This window comes from Branchiostoma floridae, chromosome 4 (genome assembly GCF_000003815.2).
Source record: "Branchiostoma floridae strain S238N-H82 chromosome 4, Bfl_VNyyK, whole genome shotgun sequence".
Classification (NCBI taxonomy): Eukaryota; Metazoa; Chordata; class Leptocardii; order Amphioxiformes; family Branchiostomatidae; genus Branchiostoma; species Branchiostoma floridae.
In genome coordinates, this window is record NC_049982.1 from 16,760,486 (window position 1) to 16,785,219 (window position 24,734).

General features: G+C 45.7%; 2 protein-coding genes across 4 annotated transcripts in view; one reads left to right on the forward strand and one right to left on the reverse strand.

Annotated features, from left to right (window-relative positions):
• The window catches only part of LOC118414975 (spondin-1-like), a 22,426-nt gene extending 14,955 nt beyond the window's left edge, over nucleotides 1-7,471 (reverse strand). The window contains exon 1 of the mRNA XM_035819338.1: nucleotides 7,230-7,471. The gene's annotated coding sequence lies outside the window, so the exon portion shown is untranslated. The remainder of the gene's footprint in view (nucleotides 1-7,229) is intronic.
• LOC118414974 (SH3 domain and tetratricopeptide repeat-containing protein 1-like) lies at nucleotides 2,137-24,619 on the forward strand. Of its 3 annotated transcripts, none has more exons than XM_035819336.1 (12): nucleotides 2,137-2,358; nucleotides 14,740-14,850; nucleotides 15,087-15,182; nucleotides 15,678-15,731; nucleotides 16,226-16,588; nucleotides 16,873-17,065; nucleotides 17,196-17,284; nucleotides 17,451-17,640; nucleotides 17,942-18,084; nucleotides 18,404-18,472; nucleotides 18,621-18,755; nucleotides 20,936-24,619. In XM_035819336.1, exons 2-12 carry the CDS (start codon nucleotides 14,748-14,750, stop codon nucleotides 23,527-23,529), a joined length of 4,029 nt encoding a protein of 1,342 aa, XP_035675229.1. In that variant the 5' UTR covers nucleotides 2,137-2,358; nucleotides 14,740-14,747; the 3' UTR covers nucleotides 23,530-24,619. The 3 variants fall into 3 exon arrangements, with proteins under 3 accessions (XP_035675229.1, XP_035675230.1, XP_035675228.1); XM_035819337.1 differs by lacking the exon at nucleotides 2,137-2,358 and adding an exon at nucleotides 5,937-6,212; XM_035819335.1 differs by lacking the exon at nucleotides 2,137-2,358 and adding an exon at nucleotides 11,795-12,150.
• The last annotated feature ends 115 nt before the right edge of the window (nucleotides 24,620-24,734 follow it).

Here is a 24,734-nt window from a genome sequence, read left to right on the forward strand (position 1 = left end):
CTTTCCGGCATATATTCCTTTCCCGGCATAATATTCCCGGTTAAAAATCGCGAATCGACCCACCGCCCCCTCCCCCCCCCAAAAAAAAATTTGCCAAGCTTCCCAGAGACGCCGGTGAAGGAGGCTATGTCCGTCAGGGATGTAGTTCCGGCCGCGAAGCCACACATTTGTCCCGGTGGACTGCCGGATACCGGAGGGTACCCCTCGGTGTTCCTCACGGGTAGATTACGGCGCCTATTTGTTACCGGGTTCCGGGTTTTGTTTGTTTTCATTTTGCCCAGCCGGGCCCCAAAATACCCGGGAGCCGCAAGGGGTCACACGGGGCAACGTAGGGGTCACACCAGAAAGTGCCCCAAACAGCCCGTGAACTGCCCGGCAGGGCCCTTTTAAAGTAATGACTCCAATGATTTGAAATTTGGAGGATATTGATAAAAGGCTTTATACTATGAAGTTGTACCTCAAAATCTGAGTTGTGCTAATTATTTCTTGGTGAGGCCGAGAACTTATTGAACACCCCTCGGATATGCCTAACTGAGTGTGCGATCCCGTATTCAAAAAACTCGAATTAGACTGTAACGTTATATACCGTTACGAAATACCCAGTACGGAAGATAACAAAAGAAATCTGATCTTATTAGGGTGGGGGGTTATATGGGAGGGGTTCGACGGGGTGACCAAAAATATTGATAACCTCCTCTATTCAAGGTGGTCATCATCGCTGGGTTTTCTCGGAAAACTCAAAACACTAGAATTTAGTAGAAAGATAAGGCAGCTCTCCTACGAGTTAACAACAGGAAACAAGTTGTGCTTATCAAGATTCCTCTGATTAATGTCTTACGGAATCTTGATAAAATCGACATATTTTCTCCTTGAGTATATCGCCAGATGCTCTCTTGACTTTTCCGACGCCAGTCCTTCGAACTGCTAATTGAACGTAAACAGCAATACTGGGGCAAGGGCATGCTGCTTGGTCCGTGCCGTGGTCCGTGCCAAACTACAGCGACACATGTTGAGAAGAATTCGCGCTTGCCATACGTGGTGGAGCTGAGCAAAGCCCATTATTTTGGGAAGTCCTCCGGTCGACCTTGTGGATGTAGAAGTCCCAAACGTGAATAGACAATGCTTAGCCCCCTCCCCACTACAGCCTCAGGGACAGGAAAGGTTAGGAAATATAACTCAATTTTATCAGTGGCGTGGTCCAATCATCAATTAGGTTATCTAGGACAGTGATTGTGAAGGTCAAGGTCCATCCTCATCTGCCCTTGGGCTCCATCCAGCTGGATTCTAACGCTTGATGTGAGTCTGTCTTTATCACCCCCTAGTGAGGCATGAAAGGGTCGGGGCAATATATAGAAGGTCATAGAATAGAAGAAGATGTGAGAGACCGGTCAGGCGTTCAGGAGGACAAGACAGAAACGACGGCTGGCGCTTGCGGGACAGCTGAGGATAGCCTGGACATTGGAGGCGAAGGGCGGATAGGAATGATGGCAGCGATGTAATGCACATTTAAGACTTATCTAACCTTTAGGTCAACTTTTATTTTCACTTTTGTTATGAGTAAATCAATAAAAGATTCCAGCATGAACCAAGCAAAACTAAGCTCTGCAAGGGTTTACTTTCTCATCTATAACAGACCCACGGGGCTCATTCCATTTTCTGACTCAGACTGATCGAGAAAACCTTTGTCTGAACTTCCAGGACATCCTTTTGAAACGCACAGAGGGGGTTGTAAAGTTGTCTAGGTGAACCGGTTTGTGCTGGATTGAGCCTTGACCGAGAAAACTTGTCCTTTCCATCCTAGACCGGTTTATACTACTAGCTATCTGATGGACATGGCAGATGTTACACGCTGTAAAACTCGACACAACTAGGGCGACATATATCATGACCCGCATCATCTATCACGTGGTTATCATTAACAGGTGGGAACCCACGGCCTGCCAAGTGTCCGGGCTCTTCCTCACGTCTTCTGAGTGTTTTATCTATTTTGGGGAAATCTTCTTTTAAAAATCTGGGATTTGGGTCTCCTCAATTCATGACTTGTACGCCGTCTTCCCACTTGGAATGACAAATGTACTGTTTAGATATTTTTTCAGGGCACTATGATAAGATCCCCCCCAATCGATTGTTGTGGTTAATGGATAATGGAGCTAAAACACAGAGTTTATATTGGAGTCGTTCTTATCAAGATAGTTCAGTTCGGGTCCGCCCCACGCCCTTGTAAAACACGCCCATTTTACAACACCTCTCATTCCTGCAGATTTCGGAGGGCCCTTCGCGCGGCGATCTGCGGTCGTCTCGTCAGATACGCGGGCAAGCCAGTTCCACACAAGACGTAGTCTTCCACGAACCGACAAGGTACGCATGGTGATTAATGTCCACACCTTTTACAGCTGGAGGAACGTTCTCCACATAGCTGTGTCGTGTTCGTCTGCCCCCACCGGCACACACAACATTTACCAGACATTCGGGTTTCTGCCATGCCCTGACCTCTCGCAGGGTGATGGCCTTTCTTCTGTGAACGTCTATTGACGAAAACCACAACACCAAGATAACGGCAACTCCTTTTCGTGAATCTGTCTAACATAAATTATAACTGAAGGGGTCATAATCAGTTTTAAGGATTCAATGCTTGACGGGTGTAACCATTATTCCTGTGGGGTACAAAGTCCGCCCTGTGGCGAAATTAACTCAGCAGACGTGGGCACAACTCAAACATCGTTTAGTTGCAATGTCAATCATCGGCTATTTAGCGATGGTGCTTGTGTGTTTTTTTTTTCGTGAAGAGGTGGCGAACGAAGAAAAACAGACGTATTGCTCATTAGGGTCAGTTGTTCAATTTAGAAATGCCCCAAACCTTATCCTAGACCCCATTCGTAAAGTTCGGCGCCCGTGAATGCTGAACGGGTGATCAGCGTCTGGCAGGTCGCGTAGAAAGGATTTTGGACAAACAGGTAATAACACTTGTCAGGAGGACGTCGTAAAAGCTAATCATGTCTGTCAGCACATTTATTATAACATCCTCACGTGACCCTGATATGTAGTTTTAACAGACGGACCACGTACATACAACAGACTGTTATTGTCCCGTTCATGTAGGTGCATTCTCTTACGCAGAACTGAACCAGTGTCCCAGACCTAGGACCTCTGCGTAAGAGAACGGCACTTGAGGCACACTTATGTTAGAGTTGAATAAGATGAGACGTTCACTCTGTGGTTGCCTGGTCAGAACTGACTGTTGACAGACTGTGGTCTGTCCCTTTATTGAACTCTTATTAGAACCATATGTGAGGTGGCCCTGTCCTAGCTAGGACCACCTATAGACAGTATAATAGATCTTCCTGTTATCTAACATTGCGCCATCCATATGTGGTTCTAAGACTCTTCCCCCCTTACAACAGGTGTCGCCCTCGACACCTTTAAAGTCATGCGTAAAACGTTACGTTACAATACAATTATTACAAGTTTAAAATATAGAGGTCAAATGTAAACAAATGAGGTAGCATATAGATCATAATCTGGTACGGGTGTGACAAGTAATTAGCTTCTTCCTGGCAATGATGCTTTACAGACGGACTGCTGCTGTGATAATGGACTCATAATGGGCCTTGGCTGTTACAGGCGCCAGTACTTCAATCGCACAAACATAGAAACAACAAACAAGCAAAAACAATTGGCTTCATACTGGCACAGCGGCCAAGAAACAAAAATACTCCCTAGCAGTACTCAGTCTTCCGGGCAGTCACACAGCTACAGTTCACACGTGGCCGGGCATACAGACATGAGAATAGTCGTCCCGTAGGCTTAACTATTTACTAAGGCAAGCATCATACAACAAACACAAGGATCTTCCTAGGAGAGACATCCCGCAGGCATTGGCTCTCCATAGGCAAGCATCACACAGTCAACACACAAAATACAGCACAACATAAGTTCAGAAGGCGCATGACGTTACCCGTAGGCGTACGGTCAAGGCATAGAGAACGCTACTAGATAACTTAGAACATATACAATACATTTGTGCGACCGTACCTTGCTATCCTAAAATAAAACCAAAAGAAGAGTTCGTGGGTCTTTGTACGCAGTTCAGTGGCATTCCAGGGGCAAGTAGAAATACTTTATACAGTTCTAGATCGTTCGAGTCACAGCTGAGTTCAGTTCACGCCGGCGGTCATACTTGGAAGTTCATTGCTGTGTCACGGGCCAGTTGTGGTCGAGATGGGCAGCGACGAGTCCTTGGTGCGAAGCTACGGGGCCGGGTCGGGCAGGCACGGCGGGCCGGGTCGGGCAGGCGCGGCGGGCCGGGTCGGGCAGGCACGGCGGGCCGGGTCGGGCAGACGGCGGCGTGGTCTGCAGGACAGCACTGACACGTGGCCGGCTGCGGACGGCTTCGGGATGGAGATGAGGTCTGGCGGCAGGCTGGGTAAGAGAACGGCATGGAGACACATTGGACGAGCTGGGTCTACGGCGGTAGCAGGCAGGCTGGCTAAACGGACGGCGTGGGGGCACGTCGGGGCGAAGTCGGTCGGCGACGTGGCACAGTGGCGGGTCGGGCATCATAGCACGGGCGGCGTTCGCTCGGGCGGCTGGTGGTCTCGGTCCCCGGGCGAGTCGGGCGGCATGGTAGCGGGCCGCGGATGGCGTTAGGACGGGGTCCGGCCGCTCGAAAGCGGCAACCCAGAAGCTGCCACCAGTGTTAGAGTTGAATAAGATGAGACGTTCACTCTGTGGTTGCCTGGTCAGAACTGACTGTTGACAGACTGTGGTCTGTCCCTTTATTGAACTCTTATTAGAACCATATGTGAGGTGGCCCTGTCCTAGCTAGGACCACCTATGGACAGTATAATAGATCTTCCTGTTATCTAACATTGCGCCATCCATATGTGGTTCTAAGACTTATACAGCGCTGGCACACAGGGACAGGGTTGTAGCCAGCACCTGTCCTTCAGTCCTTTGAAGGAATTTTGCAGCTGGGGACTGAAAAAAAGTTCTCCCATTCCGTCCCCTGGGACAGACAAAAATTTATATGTAATGATATAAAAAAACTGAAACCCATGTTTTCTTCTTCACCAAATCAGATGCCATTGAACAGCTTAGTCTACAAGCAAAATTTGCACCTCAAAATGCAGGAAATATTGTTGAGGGTCTTGATTTAAAAATTTTCTGGGACCCAGACCCCCTAGAAATGACGCGCAACGTCACGCCATGCCTTCGGTGCTCAATAGGATTCCCATTCAAAATCAAGGGGACTGAAAATGATTTCAGGCTGGCTACAACCCTGCACAGGGAGAAGGTTGATACAAATAAAGTGATAATTTGGCCAGAGTCAAACGATTAGGTTCGCGCTATTAAGACAGTTCTGATTTAAGTTCTAAAATAATAATTTCTAATGTGATAGTATGTTTACCAGATCAGACGAAAATTTTGCAAGTCTACGTAGGTTAAAACATCTGCAAACTCTTTGCGGTGACATACATCCATACATGATTTCCTGCTAGCTCCAACGTGACTGTATGAGCACCATGTGGGGAAACGTCGCTGCGGACAGACACGCCCAGATGACTTACTGTCTCTCTAGAGCGTTTGCGGTCATCTTGTCAACTACATCTAATATTGAACTTAATTGAAGACGGTTACATCAAGTGGCACATTCCAAGAGAGTCCTATCATTTCCTTCCATTAAAAGAGAGGCGCTGTCGGTGATAGGTGCTTGCTTCTATGTACATGTACAATACAGCATGATTGTACTTTTGTAGGATTGTACATTTGTTCTGTTTGAGTGAGGAGGAAGCTAGTTAGAAGTAATTTAAGAGGTTTGCCGCTATCATTTCCAGCTGAAATTGAACAGAGCAGGCGCCTGCACGTGTTAGTATTATGGCCTTCCTTCCTTCAACAAGTTGTTGATCACGTTAAAGATTGGAAGAGTCAAAAGCTGCGCCTCTCCATGGCTACCGCCCGTGGCCGAGGGGTAAATACAGCTGGTAGTCAACTTAAACCCGCCTATGGTATTTCCTGCCTTTGGAATTCTTGGCAGGTCTTGGCGGTTTCCCACAGAGAGACGGTGAAAGCAAAACACATTTCTTACTTTGGCGGTAAGAAGACGTCAAGAGATCTTTTTACAGAGGGCAGAGAGAGTGAGGCCTAAGTGCCATTCATAAACCATGGGAGCATGTCTACAGCAGGAACTGACATCCCTTGCGGTTAGCAGGCACGTGAGTAAAGCAAACTGACGCTGTTCTTGTTTGGAGAGAAATTCTGATATCCGGATATCCATTAACACTAAAATTAGTTCGGAGATGGGAGCAACCCCATAGCTGATATAGTCTTGCTGGGATATTCAAACGCCCTACACTAGCCCTAGTAGGCTACAGACTAACAGTTCTTATGTTAGTCTATCACATAAGTCAGGACAGAATATGGTTCTAGCTGTACATTTCTTAAGATCCAGAGATCCCCATCCTTCACAATTACATACATATAAGTCCTTCACATACATGTAAGTTACTGTCTGTCCGCCGCTCGTGCTAGATTTGAAACAATTGCGATCCGGCTGACGCTTGTCCGACCGAGTTCCAAGGCGGTTTACTCCAGTTAGATTGATTTGATGTTTTTACCATCCCGTTAGCGGGAACTACATTTGATGGCATCGTTCAGTGAAAGTGTCAGAGGTCTCATTCAATCCCCAAGCGACACACGGCGGTCCTACTTTTTCGTAAATAGACGAAGAGCACGCAAGAAAATAGTTGTTACAAGAACTAGAACAGATCTTCTTTCTCAGTTTCGTAGGGATCAAAGGTGATACTGCTCCACTTCACATTAAGTCACGAAAGGAATAACACAGGAATACAACTGTACCAGAAAAGAATGGGTAAATTGAAGTACCGCCAACTTCCGCCAGAGAGCATTAACATCCTCGTATACCACAACAACCAACGCTCAACACTCGCGATGAATGAATTCGCGTACACCCTAACATATAACATGCTAAAGGAAGTGGAAATCGTAACAATCCTTCTTCCTTCAATACTATGTTGACATAATTGGCAATGAAAGGTAGAAATAGTTATAGAAATGTGAGCAATGCAGATTGCTCGGATGAAACATCGAACACAACAAAACTAACATCCCTTCCAACATCGTGCTGATCGCGAAGCATAGTGAAATTCTTCTGACAGTAAATATTTTTACGATCCTTGAATGAGAAAAAAACGGAAACCACCAGTACTTACCGAAGGCGCGAAGAAACGCTGTGGAGAAAATCGCTACAGAGATTGCCGCCGAAGACGTAGAGACGAAAGACTCACTTCTTGACAAGTTGAAGTCTTGCGAAGAACTAAGGTGCGTCCCACGGAAGGGCCTGATTTTATAGGGTGGAGAATGCGTGGGCTGCTTACAAGGTTACAAAGGTGAGTGAAACTTTGCCATGGAATCTCGATGCGTTTTTGACGTGTGCGCGGGAATGCTGGGTCAGATGCCATTCAATCAAACCTTATTTTTGTCCTCAGACAAGATAGTTACGGGCCGGAAGTGCTCGCCATTGGCCCATGACTGTTTGTGAGTCGTGTGCCTATTGGTTGTCCCGAAGTGACTTTCTGGCTGAAGCTAGCTGGAAGCACATGTAGATGTTGTGGTTTCGGCCACGCCCTTTCCCGACCCGTGCCAAGTTTGTTTGAAGTGGAAGTGGTTAAGGGACAACGCCAATACCATGCGTACTGAGAGACATAACATGCCTCTTCATTCCCATCTAACTCATGTGACAAAGTTGAGAATGACTGCTTTACTTACAGTATTTTACGGCACATCGTACGTCATTGCCATACTCAACACTCAGACACTTGAGCACAGGCAGGCGGTGCGATTCAAATTCAGGCTAAACCCCAGTTCCTGTCAATATTTCAAGACTATGCTTCGCAAACCTTATCTAAACTCCAAACGCCTGCGGCTTATGCGTTTTAAAACTCAGTCTACCGACTTTGACATAGGAATGTAAGACTGCTAGCGAGAGTGTGGCATGTGCACCTGTTACATGTACGTCATGTGATTTATGTGTACACGTCAGTAAACGCCTCTCCGACCAAGGACTGATAAACAAGTAGTGACGAGTAAAAAGATGATGCAAACGCTCCATATAAGGATCAAATCTGCTCCTTAACCGGCCGGTTGTCCCGACCAGGCCGTTTTTCCTTTCCGTTCTTATCTTTACGGCGGCAGGTTGGACTCGTCAGGAACAGTGACGTAACGTACGTTACAGCAGTTACAAATGGTTACACTGTAAAATAGGAATTCAATACGGCGCCCTTGGATGTGTGTTACGCTACTTACGTAATTACAAGATAAAGAAGTGCGCAGCTTGTGCATGATGTTGACAAACGCTCATCATTTATGTGCGATACTCACAACTTGACATGTCATCTGGCTTCCTTGTGGGTCAGCTGACTTGATTACTTTAGTGGCCTTTCGTCGTTAAGTGGAGGAAGTAACCATATAGTACCCATCAGACCTCAATCAATCGTTCGCATGCATCAGTAGTTGCTGCGTGGCGGGTTCAGACAGTTCGGACACTTCAGAGCTCGAGGTGATCAAATATTATCTGTAAACATTGGAGTGTTAACTGAGTTGGTGCTAAATCAATACCGTTGAACATACGATGATTTCATTTGTAGAAATGGCAGATTAACTATCACTTTGATACACTACATGCTGATCGACGGTCTAGAACCGTCATGTCAAATGAGCATGATATTGCCGCAGTGATTATAGGTATTTAAAATGTCAAATTTGTATATACATGTTTCTCTTATATACATGTTTCTCTTAATAGCCCCTGGATACACAAGGCTACCCCCACCCCCCCACCCCCCTGAAAGATTTACAGCAAGCGTGCGAGCCGTGTAACGGCTAGGTGACGAGTCCTTTACAGTTGCCCAGGGCAACGGACAACAAACGGGTTCTGACGAAAGTGGTGGTAAACTTCCCCAGGTTTACCGGAAATCACTCTTTCCCGTCTCATCAAGGAATGTGGACCAGTTTCCAACCCAACAAGGGATGTCCCCGCAAAGGACCAAAGTCATATGTTTTTGGCCAAACTAAATAAACGTCTTCTGGAGTATCCCCTCTCCGTCTCAGTGTGGTAGATGTAGTTTTCAGGATTTGCGCCTATTAAACTTTAAAATGATTCAGTTCCTTCCCGCCAGGAAGGAAGTCGTTTGGTAAGATGACGCATGACACCATCTGCAGACGACTTTTTAAAACTATATTTGACATTTCCTTATATGGCCATAACATCGAAATGAGATCCAGGGGTTTGCAGTACCTGTCTCCCCATCTGCTCTACGTTAGGCTCCATTACACGGCAGCCATTAGAGGGAACAACAGGTCTGTCCGAACGTGCCTCGACTTAAATACCTGAGAGCCACAAGAATTTAGAAACACGCTAAATATAGGAGTATCAACCATCGCTCGTCTCAATATTTTGCACCTGACATTCAACTGGGCTGGACCCGCACGCGAAGTTCAAGTACGTTTCGGCAAGTCTTCATGCCAAAAACAAGACCGCGTGGGGTACGTGAACTGGAACGAACGGATCCGTTACCGGAGCTATGACCTGATTCCAGGAGGCTCTTAGAGAAAAGAAATAACAAAACAGCTCTCTTAAATCGACATGTTATCTGTCGGTCTTGCAGTAGCGCGTGTTGTGAGCCTCCTGCCCTTGGCCTGCAGCCATCTCACGTGATGCTACATCTATCTGACAGGACTTCATCACAGAGCGGACTTGTCTACTTCCGACTCAGCTAATAATTGGGAAAAGCCCTTGGCGTCGACACGGAGCTGGCTAGAGAAGATAACACGACAAACTGTTTCCAAATATGGAGAGGAATAACAGGCTATGATAGTGATAATTTGGCTCTTTGACAACCTGAGCTTATTTTGTTCATTATAACCAGATATATATCTAGATTGACATGTGTGTCACATACGTTGCTGATGAAACTGTTTCTTTCTAGAAATGACAGAAATGTGAGAGAAAACCTCAGCGGCACTTATACACTGAATGCACTGGCTACTACAGCAGTACCAGACAGTCTACCTGCTGCACATAGCCTTCAGTACTACGTTTATCATTGTTGCGCGAATCACAGAGGAATACATGTATTATGACTGGATTTTATTTTGATATTGTTTACATTTTTCTTTACCCCGACAGCTGTCTCTAGAACTGTACTTGTTTGATTTGTTGTGAACAGTATCGGAAGGGAGGACGGAAACAGTTAAGGCAATGACGCCAACATCCATTCATTGTCAAATCACTGTCAACTAGAATCCACAGCCTGAACTTGAACTTGAACTGAAGCCCCACAACGTTGACCTACGCCTCGGCCGTGCTGACCCTCATTTCCTGCAAGATCATCACACAAGGCGAAACATCCATCCGTCTTAGTCAGCAGGGTTACACACCGCGTTTAACTCACTCTGTTCTCCTGACGTACGGGATGTTATCGGGCAACACGCACGGGTCCACATTGTCAACATGGTTCAGATCCTGTGCTCATTTCCTCTGATTAAGGCGTGTCCGATCTGACGAGTTTGTGAGATTCGCAGTGTCTCGGCTATACAAGCACAAACTAAAGCCAACATTCCTGCCATAGCCTGTCTCACTCTGTGATGCCGCATCGTGCATACGTCATTCATTCGAGTCGTTTCTTGAAAAGCTTAGCTCTGTACAATATTTATTACGGTACTGCAGAAGCTTTGGGAAATCGCATTACCAAATCAGACGGGGGCAAAGTTATCATCAATACATGTAACTTTAGATAGTAACAATGAATAAGCGTCAAAATTAGCTAACCTGTCTAAAATGCCACATTAGATAGCACCATTTGTAAGCTAGTACAAGCCACTGTCACACCGGCAAATGTGCTTGTATAATGTAGAAGAGCGTTAACTATGACTGGCAGTTTCGAGATTCGAGAAAAATTAATCCTGACACAGATACATGTAGATACTGAGGTCAAAACAGATATCCTTATCAAATAATAGTAAACTCAGTACCTTACAGTAGATTAGAAACTAGCGTTGTGTATACTCTAATACTTAACTATTACATTGAGACTGCACATAACCTTCGGGCATAACGTTGCCAATAAAACAATTTCAGTCAAAACTTCCTGATCGCAAAAAACGTATCTGAGGCATGTGAGCCGTCGGGGCCCTCACGCGTCTGAGTCTTCGGAGAAATGTGTAAGACCGGGTAGGACCAGTCCATGTCTGTGGGTCCACGTCACGTGTACAGAATGTTCTAGTTGTGATATCGTTTCCACCTGTTCAGCGCTATTTACGACCTCCTTTGCCAATAAAACAATTTCAGTCAAAACTTCCTGATCGCAACAATAACGTGTCTGAGGGACGTGAACTGTTTCCAAGCTACGGAGAACTGGGTAAGACCGGGTAGGCCCGGTCCATGTCTGTGGGTCCATGCGTACAGAATGTTCTAGTTGTGATATCGTTTCCACCTGTTGAGCTATCCACGACCCCCTGCTGGACCAGAAAATCGCCTAAGTGACTCCCCCAAGGAACATTTCCGCCCCCCTCGAGAAGTTCCGGACCATACTAGCTGTCAACATGTTTTGCCAGTTGAGTCTGAACGTCCCAGCCCGGGTGTCGGGTTGTGGAAATTTCCCTTGCGGTGGTAGCGATCAGTGAGCCAAAACTGCCTTGACCGTGTAAATGCCATTGGCATATGTGTGTCGCTCTGTTGGAAAAACACCGGTGGTGCCGGGTACAGCTACACCACACTTCACCTAAAAAGGAGAGAAATGTATGCCATGAATAACAAAAGCAGAAAGAATTGTTTGGTCAAGGATATGTCACGAAAATTTGTACGGGTCGTGCACCTGTTTTGATGAGTTCAAAGATCGGAGTGCACTCTGGGAGCGGCGCAGACCCGCCCCTTGAGTTGACACCAGTAGTGCCTCCTGTGTACCTTAGTACACAGTGGCCAAACATCAAATATTTACCGTCTAATATTTTGACTTCGAATGTTGCCCCGTAGGAAAAGTTTACCGCGCAGTTGGGACCCACGCCCACTGCTCTCAGACCTACGGCGGTCTCTCAGGTCCAAGATGGCGTCCTCCATAATAAGACGGCGAAGAGGTAGGCCATCATGTTCTAGGGTTTGCACTACAGACATGTTCTTATGACTGTTTGTGCCAAGTTTCAGTCTCGGAAGACACACGGTTTGCCCTGGGATAAGCCTCCTTTACTTATCCTGTTAGGGATACTTTTTTATGACATTGAAACCGCCCAAATTAGCTAACCTTTGTCTGTAGGCATGCTGTGTCCTTGTACAACCTTGCAGGGGGACCACTTCCACCCCTGTCTTTATTTAATACTCACCTCTGATTCCATGATTATGGACTTGTGTTGGGACAGATCCAAGTCTATTTAGGCTGATGAGTTTATGTTACACGTCAATGTCCGCTGGAGACAGGACATGCGGGTTGTGATGAGAGATGACTCCCCTCGTCAGCCCGCAGGACATATCAGATAACCGTGATGGGTGTGTGTCTGCCCCGCAATGGCAGTGACAGTGCGCTGATGTTGATGTGAATGTCCCATCGGAATTAAATGTACCAGGGAGTCATTTGCGTCTGCCAAAGAGAACGTTCTTTCCATATAAGGTTATGTTGGTGCATGATGGCCTGAGTAATGTTGCTGGCATTTTACAACATGGGGTGTTACTTACTAATGTCAAAATTGCACAAAAGATGACATGTATTTGAAATTAAGCAAGCTTGGTGAAATTTTCGCCACATGTCAAAGGGGTGCTTACTCCCCCTTGCTATGTTTGTTGGGAAACAGGTAGCGGACATCACATACTCATTCAGTCATTATTTACACGTAGTGTTTACAGGGGGCGTGAATGTCACATGGGGGAGGTGTTCGTTAGACGTATTATAGAATTATGTTACTCTCAGAGCTTTGAATTTCAGCCTTTCTTCTCATTTTCTTGTACGCATCTATTGATTTCAGTCTATAGTGAATCTAATGAAATCATTCTAGTGTGTTTAATTTCTGTGTTTTTCTTGTCCACGTTGTCAGCGATATTTCTGAACCTTCATTGCTAGTTAGATCACGTACATGATGAAATCAGGCAAGACCGCCGAAGTCTGTTTGCACAAGAACGTAGTCAACAAACCTTGAATTTTGGCCGGCGGCGAGAGATTTCCTACCAGAGTTTACCATGGAGTTTTAGCGCAACTTCAAAGTCGCTGAGATTCTGAGAAACTGGCGACCTGTAGCGTTAAAGCTCAAATAGCTGGCATGTAGTCTAGTTATATGCGGGTCTCGGACATAGACGAGACAAAAAAGGGTAATGACGCAAACTACACTTTGGCGATAGGTCTTGTGTGGTGAGTCTAAGGGCGCACGCGTAACATTTCTAAACAACATTACATTCCATTTCTCTGACACAACATGTTCACAACAAGTGCACATGGTGCAGGACACCTTATGTATGGCCAAAACATGCAATACAACAGCGCAGGTTTGCGACGTCCGTTTGTACAACTCGCGTCGCGCACAAAGCCCTGCCAGTCACAATGATGACCCATCCGCTTGACTGTTGGACTTTTGTACCTGTGTTGTCAGCCATAATGGACGCTGATAGCGTAATGATAAGTTTGTGCCGTTGTAGTGGCCCGTTGCCAACAGGGTGTACCAAGAGGGAGAAATAATCCTTTATACCGATTTGTTAGCGAGACTACTCAAATATATATGGGTTCTCTGTCGATGTGAGCCTGTGTGTTAGTATACGCGTTAGTGTGTGTGTGTGTGTATGTGTGTGTGTGTGAGTGTGTGTGTGTGTGTGTGCGTGCTTGCGCTTGTGTGCGTGCGTCCATGCGTGCGTTTGTGTGTTTATGTGGTTGGTTAAGTGGGGGAGTTGGCCACTTTTGGCAGAGTGCCAGCTTGGCTGTTGCTGTATAGCTAGGACACATAGCACGGTCGGGCATCAAGAACAAGGCTCAAGCGTCGGCCCTGAAACCCTCTTCTGCCGTGTTACATCGCTTTCCTGTACAACGTATTACCTATGTATCGATGTGTTCTGACGCATAGCCCATTGCACTTAATCCTGATTGATCTTCCGGGTCTATTCCAAATCCAAACTAACACAGTAACAGGTTTAACGTATAGAGTCTCAGCTGAGCTTTGGTATCTAGAAGGCTACAATCGTACCCCAAGAACCTGCACTACACATAAGAGTAGTGTTGGAACATTGTCAAATTTTACAGATAAGGAAAGAAAAACAGGTTATTCAAGATCGAGTAATTATATAACTCCCACACATACCGCCCACAATCAGTGCTCCTTCTCCCCAGGTCGCGTGGCATGGGTACAGACCGACGCGAGTTGGAGGGATATCTCTATAAACAACTGTCAGACTCATCACGTACAGATGTACCTCTGGGTACCGCAGTCCTAACACGGAATAAATGTGCCGACGACAAAGAACTTCAACCCGTCTATGTAAAAAAATCAGTTGCAACAATACACGGTTCCATTCCAAGTTTTTTTTTTGAACCTCGAAGTTAGCTACATCATCTGACGTTGGGTAATACTTAAGTTACAACTTACAAATGGGAGCCTGTGTGACACTATTCCTCGTTATTCAGTTCCCACAGTGTGACAATTTCTCATGGATCTTGGGCTAAAAATACGATACATACATTATTTCATCTATAGAATCCAACATGGCGGCACAAGCAGCCACCACTGACGACATCCAGGACAAGAGGATGCGCCTGCGCGACAACAGACCGAAAAGTTTCCACTCGGGAGCCCACCCTGGAGAGGGTAAGGAGTAAACTAATTCGAGCAGAATTAGAAAAGGATTTTCTTTGTAGTCTGCGATGCGAGTACGGCCGTGCACTCACGATAACTTCCACAAAAGATCACAAAAGAACCGACAAAGACAACATTTTTAATAGGTCACAAATGTTGCTGTTTTAACATGTGAAATATGATGTAAATACGAAGAGCTACATGTCTGTGAAAAAAATGAAAATATCCAATTCTGCATTACACTTCAGCTCTTGGTCTAAAGCCAGGACAGCCGCTGTCGGTGGAGGACATCCAGGCACTGAAGGCCGCTCTACAGGGAGGCAGGCCTGCCACTTTCCACCCGGGTGAGGAGTGAGGGAAGGGGAGGGCTGGGCGCCGGAGGTGTTGACAGAAGAGGGGGTGGGTAGGGAGGAGCGATGGGTGGGGAGGGGAGGGGATAGTAGGGGGAGATGCAGGGAAGGGAGGAGAAAGGATGGACAGGTAGGACCGACCCTTACTCACATCAACAAGAACCTGCCATGTAGGGACATAAATGTATCGGTTTCTTCTCACGAGGCTTAACAGGTAATGTTTTTGGGGGCGCACTTGCGAACGGTTGTCGGTGCGTCAAGACTTCTGAGGGTGTCACCTTTTTGTATGGAATCAAAACATCCTTCAAAACGTGGCCTATCAGGATAGAGCTACCCTCCGAGTCATCACGTGGTGTTGAATAATAAATGAACGTCGTCATTACTGATGTTACAATTGTTCGTGAACCTAGAGTGTAAACATGGTCTCCACACATGATGGTCATTCCAACTTCGTGCGCCGCAAGCTAACATACCTGTATGTTCCTGCAGGAATGCTCTCTCGGAACAAGAGTGCTGAAGACGGGAAGCCAACAAGAGTGAAGGGTATCTTCTTAACAATTTAATCTGTAGAGCAATAACCGTTGCTAAACCGTTGTTTTTATTGTCGGATGCTGTTCACCAAATATTCGCGTGATGGTGCTCGCAATTGTGAGTAAGATATTTCAGCGCACAACGTGTCCAGGTTTAACCGACACAACCATTTACCACAATAAACAACATTGGGCATTTTCATTTGAATGTACAAATTTGTATACGTACTACCTGCGGCTATCTCACGACGTACTTTGTTTACCTGCGATGAGTTATCTTCTCATATGAGAGGTTTGTATGAATAATTTATTTGTGTAATTTAGACATCTCGAGATAACAAAAGCCGCGATGGTATTGCAGTACAAATAATGACATATTTCAGCGTAACATTGTACAGTACATCTGAAATAGGGAATTTGAAAGAAATATCAATCTAGTCAAAAGACTTTGAGAATATGATGATCGTTACTGCATCTTGAATGAAGTACGTTGATATTGTACACCAGAAATAACCGCCAAGCTGCGGCCGTACTTGGACAGTGGTGAGATGCCCCCAGTGTCTGTCTACAAGGAGCTAAAGGACAGGCTGCTGAACGAAGACGTGATGAAGCGTCTAGCCGAAGTGTTCCAGCTGATCTCCGTGTTGCTAGTGAAGACTGACGCTAACACCACAAGTCTCAGACTCCGATTCAGCACCTTGGACAACGCGCACGCGCTCTGGACACACAGCGCGCTGGGGCTGCTGGAACCGCTCATAGAAACGGTGCTGACGTCACCAATGAGGTCCAGTGTCGGCATGGAAGATCTGCGCATGCGTGTTGACGTCGAGGAAGAGGACTACCTTCCTGTATTCGAAACCTTGTCAGAAGGTACCAAAATTTCTGTTCGCCTGTCTTTAGTTCCAATGTGATTGGAAACACGAGAGTCATAGACCACCGCTTAGAAGCATCCGAAGAAAGTTAAGTTTTCAGTGGAAGTGAGTGTCGGATACGTACGTTTATGGTAAAATTACCTATGCATCAGCGTTTAGATGGTGGATGTGTATTGAATTCATGTGTAATTATCAATTCTTTCTCTTCCTGGTTGGGGTCTTTGCGAATCTTCACTGCTCTCGTAGTCAAACGGTTGGAAAACAATAATGTGTTATTTTCAGGTGACTACTTTGTGCGGGTGAAAGACAGCAAAGGCGGCCCGAATCCCCAAGAGGACATTCAAACTCGACAAGGGGAAGTTCTACGGGTGGTGGAGGCCGACGACGTAGCGCAGCTCAAGGTGGAGTCGCTAGGAGGCGAGCGGACCGGCTCGATCCTGCGAGACAACGTAGCTCACGTAGGGCCGTTCCAAGAGTAAGCTTCATGATGCTTTATGATCATTCTGTAAATTCTTGTATTGTTGACATGTAAATACAGTCTGTCTTTCTTGGGGTTTCTTTTTCTGTCACAATGTTTTCTCACCGTTTTATTGTCATTGTTACAGTGACATGCTCAAGCGGTGTACAGAGAACAGAAAGGACCCAGAGTCCGTTCCAGTCATCAGTGAGGCAAATCTCCAAGGGATGGTCCCGGGTAGGTCTTTGATAATCCCCAAACTGCGACCAACTATATAGCTTTATAGTGAATATATTCTTGTGCTGTCAGTGAACATGCTATGCACTGTATTTCTTCATGTCAATACCTCAGGGATATATGGCGCCCAATGAGAACGTTCTAACCAATTTTATGGGTCCTACAGGAACCTACGTGGTTGAGGAAGACTTTGAGGCTAAGGCTGGTGATGAGATCAGCGTACCGAGTGGCACACGAGTCGTCGTCGCAATGGAAGACAGACCCGGCCCGCTCGTCGACTGGTGTCTGGTCCGGTGTCCAGATGAGTCTAAACAAGGATTCCTGCCCAGATCCTGCCTGAAACTGGAGGAGGCAGAGTGAGTTCAGATAAATCCCTTGTTGCAGGCTGGTACAGCGTTAACTGTTATCAAACAGTCTCAAAATGCAGACATCTGCGCATTTGTGGTCTGGGAAGGGGGATTCACATATTCTATTTCAGGCTCAACATATTCATTCTATTGCAAATGTATCATTTCACCTCACCTATCCTTCGGTCATGTATCAAATCTCTATATAAGAACACTAACGTTAGTACTACACTGATTCGTCTTGAGAAATCTGCTTATATAAAATGGTCTCCTTGTATTCATAATACTGTACGTTTTCTGAATACTGTAGTACCGTCGACCCGACATCCCCAGCCATGGAGAAAACAGATCCCTTCGGTTCCCTGGCCAGCGGAAACAACGGCGATACCCACTCCATCGGCGCCGTCAGTCGAGCTGTCCTGGACTGGTATCGACAGAAACATTATGACAGTGGTAGGAGTCATTAATCCATCTAAGCAATTAGTTACTTGGGTGAAATAAGTATCTATTAGTCTAAGGAAGTTCTCCGTGATGGAACATGAAGCCGGATGCCACGTGTTTGAGGAGAGCCACACCTTGAATACATCAAGAACCCATCACACTTATCGAAAAGCATAGGGGTCTTTCCTGGTGTGAGTAAAAGTCCAGTCTTACGCAGCTGGCACTTACTGTGCAAAACTGGTGCGTTATGTCGGTTTACCAGTTGTGCACCACAATAAACAACGACTAAAAAGACATGCAGAGTGTAAATGGATATTGTCTTTTCCAACAGGACTTAAAAGTTGCGCAGACGCTGCTGTGGCTTCACTCAAAGCTTTGACATCCAGAGAGACGACACGAAGTAAGTTCTGAACTGAATCCTTTATCGTCGTCTTCATGCTATTCTACGGCTATATATTATTAGTTATCTGCCATCCAACTACATTTCATTTCAATGATGATTTGGTGGAAGTCTAGTGCATGTGTTAAACAAACTGTACATGTTTTAGGCGACAGCAGAAGGTCAAGTTTGGGTGACCTTGCAGCTAGTCAGGAGAACAAAGATGGCGGTGAGATGCGGCCTGGAGCAACCGCCATCTTGACTCCAGCTGCGAATGCTGGTCACTCGCAAACAAGTGCTGCAGGTAACCACTTGACAACCACTTACAATGTGAAGACTGCGCTACACACTTTTGGGTTGGATTTACACAACACCAGCGCAAGGTTGTTGTTTTCAAATTTTGTAAAGGTCGCTGATTGAGTGGCTGGTGGATAGTCCTTGCATCGATATTGGTGACATATCCACTTCCATTGACATCATTATCTTCGCCAGCGAAGATTATAAGATTGCTTACTTGGGTCTGTATGTAGGTCAACAGCATATAAGTCGAGAAATTGTGGATGGAACTTTTTGATTTTTTGTAGGTGTGTAGCGGTTGTCGAAAGGCATGCCTAGTTTGAAAATGGCTTACCTGGCGTTTTCCTACGGTACAGCAGCGAGCTTTGTATTTTTTCGAGGTTTGTTTCGAGAAGCATAACTCAAAATGCAGCTGGGCGATTTCTACGATATTTGGCAGGTGTGTAGCGGTTGTGTAAAGGATTGTCATGTGCGAGAATGGTTTAGCTAGCTTTTACCTATGGTGCTGTAGCTGGCTTTGTATGTAATTGCGTTTGTCTGTTAACACGATAACTCGAGATGTTCTACATGGATGCTAATGATATTTTGTTGATAGGTAGGGGACACAGAAAGGAAGGTCAAGTTCGATAATGGGCCTCCTAGCGACTTGTTTTGGTACTGCAAGTGAGCATCAAAGCTTGCGCCTAAATTTTCCAGAAGTGCCATGTTCATGATTTTTAAGTGGTGGATAGCTGTTGGGACTAGGAGTGAATGGTGTAATTTTGGGCCCCCTAGCAGCTTGTTTGGAACTGCAGTGGGTCTTATAGTTTGTAACTTTTAAAAAGGATAACTGCAGAGGGGATTGATGGATATTCTTTGCTTTTGGTAGGTAGGTACTTAGGGTGATTATCAACATAATGAGATGCTAATTATGTAAATTGCGATCTACTTAATATAATTACTTTGGGATTCTTATCATGGAGAGAACCACATCCCTTACAAAAGTGGTGTGCAGTGCAACATGACACTGGCACCATTGTCACCCTAGTCCAGCACTAATGTGTGGACCATTAATCTTCATTTATCATTCAAGCCCTTCAGACAGAAGCAGAAGCCTGATCTCCTTTCCCTGACAAGGGCCAGTCACACCAAATTAACCCCCTGCCCTCAGTCTCCGGGTCTTAGCACAGACAAATCAAAGGTGGAGCAGAACTAATCGTCATGCCATGGCAGGGTGTTACACGCCCGCCCGTTTGAGGCATAAGACATGGTCACGTAAAAAAAGATTAAAACATCGCGGTGGGCTAAATCAGGCTGTCAAAGGTGCCAACGTAATCCTCATGAGTTGTTCGATCGCATACAGTACGCTTAATGATTCAAATACTATTTCAGGATGAGATTTGAAGAGTCAAAGTTGGCCTTCAAACTGGCTCTTTTTGCCTGATTTTGGCCTCGATTTCACACTGCATGGGGGTTTCCGTGCAACCGATTACGACAATATCATATACTTCCGGGTTGTACGAGTGCGGTCATAGAACGCGGGTGGTATCGTATCTTGTCTCGGTTTGTGCTAGGTTGTAGAGGAGGATCTAAGTAAGGCTTATGAATATACTTATACTTGGAGATTAGCAATTACTATGCCTGTCAATCAGCTATTTTGTCTTTGCGCGGCTATGAATGGGGGGATCTGAGTAGTCTGACGTGATAGCCAGGCCAGGTAGACTGTGTAAAATACCTCTGACTTAACTCGCGATTGCAAAACTTTACTTACTATTTTCATGAGATGGACACAAACATTCACCAAGGCGGGGCCGTAACAATCCTTACGTATGACCCTTAGGTAACCCTTAGATGACCTATTATCTAATATATAGGCCAGTCACTCAAAGTTTGTTTATTATCTCTTTTTTTACGAAAAGACTGCAATGTACATTTTGTAGAGTGAAATCTTATATAAAACTAAAGACCTAGCCTAACCTAGCCTAACTAAAGACCTTACATCCAGCTTTGCTATATTAACATCTCGTATTAAGCTGTATCAAGTTGGTGCTTATCCGGTCCATTATAGCCATAATTACATACATTAATCATTCAAAAACAACGACCTTCGATAAAGAATGTTTATTTGGCGAAGATGTGTGTTCGAGGAACTCTAGTTTATTTCTAAGCTTACAATTTTCCCGTCTTATCATAATTTCTAATTTCTAGGATCGCCAGTGCAGGAAGAGAATGAAGAACGCGCACTCGAGGAAAACGGGCACCCCACCACGTCCGAGGGAGACAAGGAGAACGTCCACTACCTTAGGAGCATCCTCAAGTCTGCCGAAGAAAACGAAGACCTAAAGGCGGTTTCAGACAATCTTCACAAGCTCCTCCATGTCTTAATTCGTGAAGACGGAGAAGAGAGCCTTGCTGAGTCGGCTCAGTGTGCCACGAAACTGCAAGAGGTAGCTGTTAAACTTGAAGACGCTACAACTCAGGTGGCGGCCGAAATATTTTTGGCCCAGATAAGTAGACAAAAAGGAGACTTTGCCAAAGCAAGAGACCATTTCCATACAGCTACAACATATCAGTTTGAAACAAAAGGTATGGATAAGGGGTTATTGGCGAGACTGTACTGTGAGATGGGAAGTCTGTGCGCAGAAATTGGTGACTGGAACGGGCGGAACGTTTCTTTGGAAAAAGCGCTGTCGCTGTTGAACCATATTGTTCCTGGCAAATCAGATGACATGCTACATGACAATACCAAAACCGTAATACACCTGTATGAGTATTACTTATTCAAGGCCATTCTCGCTAACGATTCCAAGACCGAGAACAAAATGTGTAGACAGCTTTTCCACTTGTACGGCCAAGCGAACACCTTGCGTTGGAGCACGATGTGTGCGGAACGTGCCCTACTCATCAACAAGGCAGAAGAGAGACCCACGCTGGGGGACTTCTACAATCTCCACACTCTGTATACCCATGAAGGGAAGTGGTGCTCCGCCTCCATGTGTCTCAAAAAAGTCTTGGAGTACGAAACAACTAACCCCAGCTTGTATCTCAAGCTCGCCGATCTGTGCATCAAGATAGGGGCCAGCAGTACACGGAAAGATGCAGACAGGAAGGTGGTTCCCAGCGAAACAAGGAAGTACTTCCAGAGGATTCTTGATCTAACGGCCGGGTCGGAAAACCGCTCGTTGCAGTTCGAGGCCCACACGGGTCTCTTTGCTGTGAACGGGGGGAAGAACGACATCGCTGCCGCCGTCCACCATCTTGAGGAGGCCATGTCACTCAGTCAGGAGCTGGGAATGGTTACCGAGCGTCTCGAATTGCTGACGGTCGCAGGGTCTTTCTACCAAGAACGATGTCACGAGGGCAAGGTGGCAACATCGAAACTAGAGGAAGCACTGTCCTTAGCCAACCAAACTAAGTCCGAGCTCGGGGGAGGCATCGTGTGTAGCAAGCTCGGGCTAGTGTTGCAGTGGCAGGGCTACTACAAACAAGCTGAGGGGTACCTAAAGAGAGCACTGTTACTCAGTCTGAGGACGAACAACAAGGTTAATGAACTCATATCGTACGCTAACATAGCCAACCTGTACAAAGATTGGAAGAACTTCTACATCGCAGAGAAGTGTTTACGGAAGGCCCTTCTGATCGACGTAACAGCCGAAGATGAAAAGCTTGCTTTCAACTGTTACGCAGACATTTACGCTGCACTGGGAAACATCTACCTCTTCCATCTGGACGATAAACTGGCAGCAAAGTGTTACTACGAAATGGCGCTGGCCGTTGCCTTGTGGAATAGCGACAAACGTGGGCAGATGCACCTGGCCAACTTCCTGGGGAATTGTCAGGGAGATCTCAACGATGGCCAGGAGGACCAAGCACCCAAGTACTTCCAGTTTGCCTTACCTCTAGCAGTGGAGCTGAGGGAGAGATCAGTGGAGGGGATACTCAGGGCGCGACTGGGGGAGATGCACCTTAAGGCGGGCAACCACCAGGCGGCACTCAGCCACACGAAGGACAGCCTCGGCATATTCATAGACTTGGATGACAAGAAGAACGAAGCCAGGACGTGGAAGGCAACCGGTGACATCTACAGCAGTATGGAGTCATATGAACTGGCCGATATGTACTATCAGAAGGCAAATATCATAGCGACAGACATTGGGGATTTGGAGGAACAATGGACTGTTTGCCAAGCTCTCGGGAATCTCTACGCCTACAGTATGGATGAGCACGGAAGAGCTGTTAACTTCTTTCAACAGACAGTCCTCCCTTTGGCCGAGAAGTCTGGAGACACTAACAAGGAAATCCTAGCTCACAATTGGCTGACCCACCTTCTGCATAAAGTTAACAGATACGATGATGCCATCACCCACGCACAGCGCGCCTGGCGGCTCAGTGCAGACGTAAGCGACCCTCTCAGTGAGCGCGTGGCCTGCCTCCGCCTGGCTCGCCTCCATCTGTGCCAAGAACAATACGAGCTCGCCGAGCATTACTTTCTCCAGGCTCTCTCGCTCACCCACGGGGTGTTCGTGGAAGACGTGGGTTGCAGGTACTACCTGAACTTGTACTCGACTCTAGCGGACATCACTTTGAATCACATGAAGGACGCGAGGGACGCTGCCACGTACTACGAGATCGCGCTCGGGCTTGCCATGCACGGGGACTTTAAGAAAAAGGAGATGTACGTGCTGACACAGTTGGCCAAGATCTACCACACACAGCTCAATGATAAGGAGCTGTCACTAGAGTTCTACCGTAGAGCCAGGGTTCTTGCTACTGAGCTGAGACAATCATCAGGATCGATGTGACTTGGCACGAAAGAGATGACATCAAAGACCCATCAAAGAATTCAAACAATACCATCACAGATAATCACAGTGCCAAATGGCCTGTACAAGGGAGCAAGCAATGGCACACCAAAAGGCCAGTTTTCACGACGAAATCTTCTTTAAACTGACCCATCCGTGTTACACCCAAATCATATAATGAATTTCCAAAAGCCAGGAAAGGAACTCGGTGAATTGACGTGCAAAATCAGACAAAAATGGTTGCTAGTCTGGGCCTGTTCCTTCTTCAATTCTTTGTGCCATTATGACAGCAACTAAGGAATGTCCCTGTACAAATGTTATCATTCTTGTATCACAGGGTTGTGTTCAAAGGGCTACAAAGTCTAGGCATGTATTTTAAGTTGTTTCTTGAAATCTTAGAGCCAGACATTATTCTATGTATAGTTTGATTTAAACCTTTGGTTATAACTTGTATACTTTGATAAAGGTCCCAATGATGTATTCAATATTGGTGAACTGTCAGTAGTGGAAAATATTGAATGTAATTAATATTGTGCAAAAATCTAGTCTTTGGGATATGTTGCCAAGTGTAAGTACCAGATGATTCTGAAGTATTTTCCAAGTCACCAGTAAAATGTGATGCTTCCAATATCTTTACTATGATGTATAGATACCAGCAATTCTGTCTTTCAATCCGCAAGTAACCAGAGTGCACACCACTACAAAGCCCTAGAAATTGCCATTGTCAGAGACATGGCTGTTTGTGAATGAACACTTTCATTAGTTGTTAAGTTTTTAACAAAACCAAGTACTTCATTGAAAACCAACATTTCAATTACCATCTGTCACCTTCCTTGGGGCAAATCTGTTTGTTTCAAATAAGCATCATTGTTAAAAGATGCGGCCCAAGGTCGACAAGAGTACAATAGATGTACCCATTGGATAAAGATATATCTCTCCCTATCTATATATCCAAATTTATATATGTGTGCCCCAAGTATCACATAGTTTTACATATTGTAAGCACTTAAATTTTGGAACCGCATCAATTAAGAGTGGCACCTACTTGTGCACTGCAGAACTAGTCAGAGTTGCCAAAAGGAAGGTGACTGACAGTCATAGAAACATTGGTCTTTAACAAACTACTTGGTTGCAAGTGTACAAAGAATCTTCTATATCATTCATGCCATGAATGGTAACAGTCAGCGATAGAGAGTCATTAGCGA

Bases quoted from the DNA above. Each gene is read 5' to 3' on its own strand.
- LOC118414974 (XM_035819335.1), top strand. From the start codon at position 12,036: ATGTTGCCCCGTAGGAAAAGTTTACCGCGCAGTTGGGACCCACGCCCA. The intron at 18,473-18,620 runs GTAAGTTCTGAA...TACATGTTTTAG, and splicing joins ATCCAGAGAGACGACACGAA to GCGACAGCAGAAGGTCAAGT. The intron at 18,756-20,935 runs GTAACCACTTGA...TCTAATTTCTAG, and splicing joins CTCGCAAACAAGTGCTGCAG to GATCGCCAGTGCAGGAAGAG.